Raw genomic sequence first — 5,571 nt, forward strand, 5'->3', positions numbered from 1 at the left:
AACCGGCTCCTTTTGTCAATGGTATGGACTGACTGTCATGGCGCCCTGAGTTTGGAGCTATTACCGAGGCGTGAGCGAATTTTGGACAAAAAAACCTTTTCGCCATTTAAGTGAACGTTCATGGTTTGACGTCGACGCGTGCCGAGTCACCATGGCGGGCAGCAGTACGGCTCAGAAGACCTGGGAGCTCACCAACAGCATGCAGGAGGTTCAGAGCATCGACGAAATTTACAAATATGACAAGAAACAACAACAGGAGATCCTCGCTGCAAAGCCTTGGACCAAAGAGTGAGTTAACAAATGGACTCATATTGTTTGTTGTTTACTTATTGTTGGTCGATTAAAATTAATTTTGGGTTGTTTAAAGAGCACCAACACCGGAACTGAATGTGTGCGAATGACTATGCACAGTAAACCCCCGCTTACATGTGGTTCAATATTCGCGAAATACTTCCACGATGATGTGGTTACTGGGCATCTCTCGATAACAAATTTTAGTGTGCGTTAATTTATCTCATAAATAATAATAATAATTTATCTCAAATTATTGCGATATGCGATATTATTACCCATTTTTTTATTTTTTAAAAGCAATTTACAATAAAACAGTAAGAATACAGTATATATTTATAGATCAAGTAAACCCATTTAAACATGATAAATGTTTACTCTTAAATTAAAAAATACTTTTTAGAAATCACAACTAAAAACAATATACCATGCCTCTTTTAAGTAAAAGACAACAATATTATTACCACACAGAAACACAGAATAAATGTCTTTTTCAAGAAAATAAATTGCACTTAACAACTCAAGCATTTAAGCAAATGAAAACTTTTCCCCTCATAGCTTCTGCTATGGCGTTCCGTGTGTAATAACCTGATTGTATGTTTTCCGAGGCAACCTGAACGCAACGGTGATGTTTTGTTCATGTGACGCGGCAGTAAGCGACAAACAGCCTGCCGAGAACCTCAGGTTGATGAAGTGTTGTAGCGCCGTGTGTTAATAAAAAAAAAAAAAAAAAAAGTCAGCACGTCGTGTGTTTGATATCATTGCCACACACATAATAGGACACCATACAGCTTCCTTTTTAATGCTGTCCTTATAATGATGATCTGCTGCATCATAAATCGCTTTGTGGCTTTCCACCTCCATGATGGAGCGTTCTTCGTCCATGTTCGCTGGTTAAACTGTGAATAAGCAACGGGGCTGTTGACTCCAGGCCCGGCTCCGTTCATTTTGACGGATGCATCTTCGGCAAAAATAAAAAATAGCCTAAACCATCCGGCGGGCTCCGGCATGGTGCCGATGGTCCGCAGTCAATTCGGAGCACTGACGCGGCTGGTATAAGTTGAACAATCGGATGGATATAATGGGAACAGATTGGCTCAGGCGCTATTTTTTTGCCGGCTCTGGAACGAAAATGCATTTTGCGAAGTTGGTAACAAGGAAGCCGAACATTTAACAGCACGTCTGCCGCACGCATGTGCACGCGAGGCGATAAATCGCAGCGGAAAAATTACCGCCTTCATTTTTATTTACCGTGCGATAAATGCAATTATTGCATATTGCGACAGGCTTAGCGGTTACGTATCTCTCTTAACAGCCACCACTACTTCAAGTACGCCAAGATTTCTGCGCTAGCACTACTGAAGATGGTGATGCACGCCCGCTCCGGTGGCAACCTGGAGGTGATGGGTCTCATGTTGGGGAAAGTGGACGGCGAGAGCATGATCATCATGGACAGCTTTGCGCTGCCCGTGGAGGGCACGGAGACCCGAGTCAACGCACAGGCCGCTGCTTATGAGTACATGGCAGCCTATATTGAGAACGCCAAGCAGGTTGGTGGTGTGAACTGACAGACCGCTACTACGATATACGCTCGTGAGTTATTTCATATCACGTTGGTGTCAGGTGGGTCGACTGGAGAATGCCATCGGCTGGTACCACAGCCACCCTGGCTACGGATGCTGGCTGTCGGGCATCGACGTCAGCACTCAGATGCTCAACCAGCAGTTTCAGGAGCCCTTTGTAGCTGTAGTGGTAAGTATATGAAATGAGCTAGCGTTACTCTAAACATCTACACTGCTGGCCAAAAGTAATAGCACCCCTGCAAATCTGGCAAATAATGCTCAATTTCTCCCAGAAAATGATTGCAATTACAAATGCTTTGGTAGTAATACCTTCATTTATTTTGCTTGCAATGAAAAACACAAAAGAGAATGAAAAAAATAAATAAATCATTATCATTTTACACAAAACTAAAAAAATTGGCTGGACAAAAGTATCGGCACCCTCAGCCCAATACTTGGTAGCACAATCTTTAGACGAAATAACTGCGAACAACCGATTCCAGTATTCATCATTGAATTTCATAGAGATCTCTGCTGGAATTTAGACCTTTCTTCTTTGGCCAACTGTTCCAGGTCTGTGGGATTTGAAAGGTGCCTTCTCCACACTGTCATTTTCAGATCTCTTCACAGGTTTTCTATGGGGTTCAGGTCTGGACTCATTGTTGGCCACTTTAGAAGTCTCCAGTGCTTTCTCTCAAACCATTTTCTAGTGCTTTTTGAAGTGTGTTTTGGGTCATTGTGTCGTTGAAGACCCATGACTTCTGAGGGAGACCCAGCTTTCTCACACTGAGCCCTACATTATGCTGCAAAATTTGTTGGTAGTCTTCAGACTTCATAATGCCATGCACGCAGTCAAGCAGTCCAGTGCCAAAGGCAGTAAAGCAACCCCAAAAAATCAGGGAACCTCCGCCATGTTTGACTGTGGGGACCATGTTCTTTTCTTGAACGGCCTTGTTTTTTTCCCCTGTAAACTCTATGTTGATGATTTTTCCCAAAAAGCTCTACTTTTGTCTCATCTGACCAGAGAACATTCTTCCAAAACGTTTTTGGCTTTCTTGGTAAGTTTTGGCAAACTCAAGCCTGGCTTTTTTATGTCTCTGGGTCAGAAGTGGGGTCTTCCTGGGTATCCTACCATAGAGTCCCTTTTCAGACAACCACGGGTAGTACGGGTTAACACTGTTGTACCCTCGGACTGCAGGACAGCTTGAACTCTTTTGGATGTTAGTCGAGGTTCTTCATTTCCCATCAGCACAATCTTTCATTGAAATCTCTCGTCAATTTTTCTTTTCTGTCCACATCTAGGGAGGTTAGCGACAGTGCCACGGGCTTTACACTTATTGATGACACTGCGGATGGTAGACACAGGAACATTCAGGTCTTTGTAGATGGACTTGTAGCCTTGAGATTGTCCATGCTTCCTCAAAATTTTGCTTCTCAAGTCCTCAGACAGTTCTTTGGTCTTCTTTCTTTTCTCCATGCTCATTGTGGTACACACAAGGACACAAGACATAGGTTGAGTCAACTTTAATCCATTTTAACTGGCTGCAAGTGTGAATTAGTTATTGCTACCACCTGTTATGTGCCACAGTTACGTAACAGGTGCTGTTAATTACACAAATTAGAGAAGCATCACATGATTTTTCAAAGGGTGCTAATACTTTTGTCCGGCCCATTTTGGGACTTTTGTGTAAAATGATAATGATTCTTTTTTTTTTTTAAATTCTCTTTTGTGTTTTTCATTGCAAGCAAAATAAAATAAGATCGAATCATTTTCTGGGAGAAATTGAGCATTATCTGACAGAATTGCAGGGGTGCCAGTACTTTTGGCCAGCAGTGTAACTTGCTCTATCTGGTTGCTTTTCGACAGATTGACCCTACAAGGACTATTTCAGCGGGTAAAGTCAACCTAGGTGCCTTCAGGACGTACCCAAAGGTAGAGGGAAGCGAATTTTTTGTTTCCATGTGTTGCATTTTCATTGACATCTCTTGTTTCAGGGCTACAAGCCTCCTGATGAAGGGCCCTCCGAGTATCAAACCATCCCTCTGAATAAGATTGAAGATTTTGGTGTACACTGTAAACAGTGGGTCGTGTTCATCCATCCATATACAACAGGCAGACTCGTGTTCTTGGTCTTGGATTAGAGTTGTCTTTGTTTTTTTTGTAGGTATTATGCCCTGGAAGTAACGTATTTCAAGTCATCCCTGGACAGAAAGCTGCTGGAGCTCCTTTGGAACAAATACTGGGTCAACACGTTAAGCTCTTCCAGTCTCCTCACGGTAACGAGTTTTCCCATTATGGAAGCAATTCTGTCTCCACCCAGCGTGACTGAGTGAGCAGGCTTATCCAAACACAACAAGACGAATTGACTACACGTCAAAAAAGTGACAACAGCGCGATCCATTGTGCTTTAATGAGCCTCCCCAATGACGACGCATTCGCCTCACCTTAAGCAAACGCTTCCAGCGACTCGTCTCTGGCTCATCAGTCAGCACGTCTTTTTGTGTTTTTGTGTCAGAACTCGGACTACACCACGGGTCAGGTGTTCGACCTGTCTGAGAAGCTGGAGCAGTCGGAGGCCCAGTTGGGTCGGGGAAGCTTCATGCTCGGCCTGGACACGCACGACAGGAAGTCTGAGGACAAGCTGGCCAAAGCCACCCGAGACAGGTATGTCAAACTGAGAACATACTGAGTAAAAATATAACAATTCTATTACTTAAAAAGTTTTGAAAAATCTTAAAAAAAAAAAAAAAAAAAATGTAGTTCCCATTTTGAATGACAAATCTAAAAATGATGTACAATTAATGTGCCCTTTCGAAAAGAGATTTAAAAAAAACCACCTCGACCTTTTAATATAAAATTTGTCCATAGATAGACTTCATAGTGTAATTGACGGGACACAGGGCGTGGGGCCGATAAATAGGGGGCCTGCATTGTTGGTGAGGCCGTCAAAGCTGACCGAGTGCAATCACAGACAAAGAGCTTTTTTCGTTGAAAATTCTTGTGAATAAATGCTTAAATCCCTGAATTCTATGTAGATATGGACATAAAACAGTCTCGATTCTTGGTTGAAAGCAAAAAAAAAACGTGCAGGTAGCATTTATTTTACTTACATATTGCGAAATATGATGCCAATGCCTTAGCAGCTAATCTCCCCATTTTTTCACGTTTCAAAATGCATGCATGGTACGAAAAATCTAATTATTACCTTGACTCCTCGAACAAATCACTACTGAGACAATCCTTCTTGTTTGTATGTGGTACAGCTTTCGTACTTTTTGAACCAAAATCCACCGTTAGTTTGCTGCATGCGTGTTTGTGAATAGCTCCTCTTGATGTGGGCGGCCCCCTGCTTGAAGGAGTTGCGCAGTGCATGGCCGAGCTGACCTGTCAAAAATGACGTCTATGATTTGTCAACAATAAAAATTGGTCATTAGTTGCCAAGTTTGTCTGTGTTGCCTGAAATTTAAAGCTCACGTTTTCCCTTTTTTTCTGCCTTTCTTCAGCTGCAAGACGACCATCGAAGCCATTCACGGCCTGATGTCACAAGTCATTAAAGACAAACTCTTTAATCAAATCAACACATCTAATTAACTTTGTTCCAGCACTTGCTGGATATTATGTTTATGACTGAAAAGTCTTTTTACTGCACCCTTGTAGTCAGAAAAGTATATTATTGGATTAAATAAAATAGGTGAAAGTACATTGGTTTTGTCATTT

General features: G+C 42.1%; 1 protein-coding gene across 1 annotated transcript; it reads left to right on the forward strand.

The window, feature by feature from the left end:
* Window positions 1-6: 6 nt before the first annotated feature.
* Window positions 7-5,571, forward strand: cops5 (COP9 signalosome subunit 5). The gene is made up of 8 exons (XM_057824529.1): window positions 7-288; window positions 1,607-1,841; window positions 1,915-2,043; window positions 3,721-3,786; window positions 3,849-3,934; window positions 4,019-4,130; window positions 4,370-4,518; window positions 5,358-5,571. Exons 1-8 carry the CDS (start codon window positions 152-154, stop codon window positions 5,443-5,445), a joined length of 1,002 nt encoding a protein of 333 aa, XP_057680512.1. The 5' UTR covers window positions 7-151; the 3' UTR covers window positions 5,446-5,571.

This window comes from Corythoichthys intestinalis, chromosome 20 (assembly GCF_030265065.1).
Source record: "Corythoichthys intestinalis isolate RoL2023-P3 chromosome 20, ASM3026506v1, whole genome shotgun sequence".
Lineage (NCBI taxonomy): Eukaryota > Metazoa > Chordata > Actinopteri > Syngnathiformes > Syngnathidae > Corythoichthys > Corythoichthys intestinalis.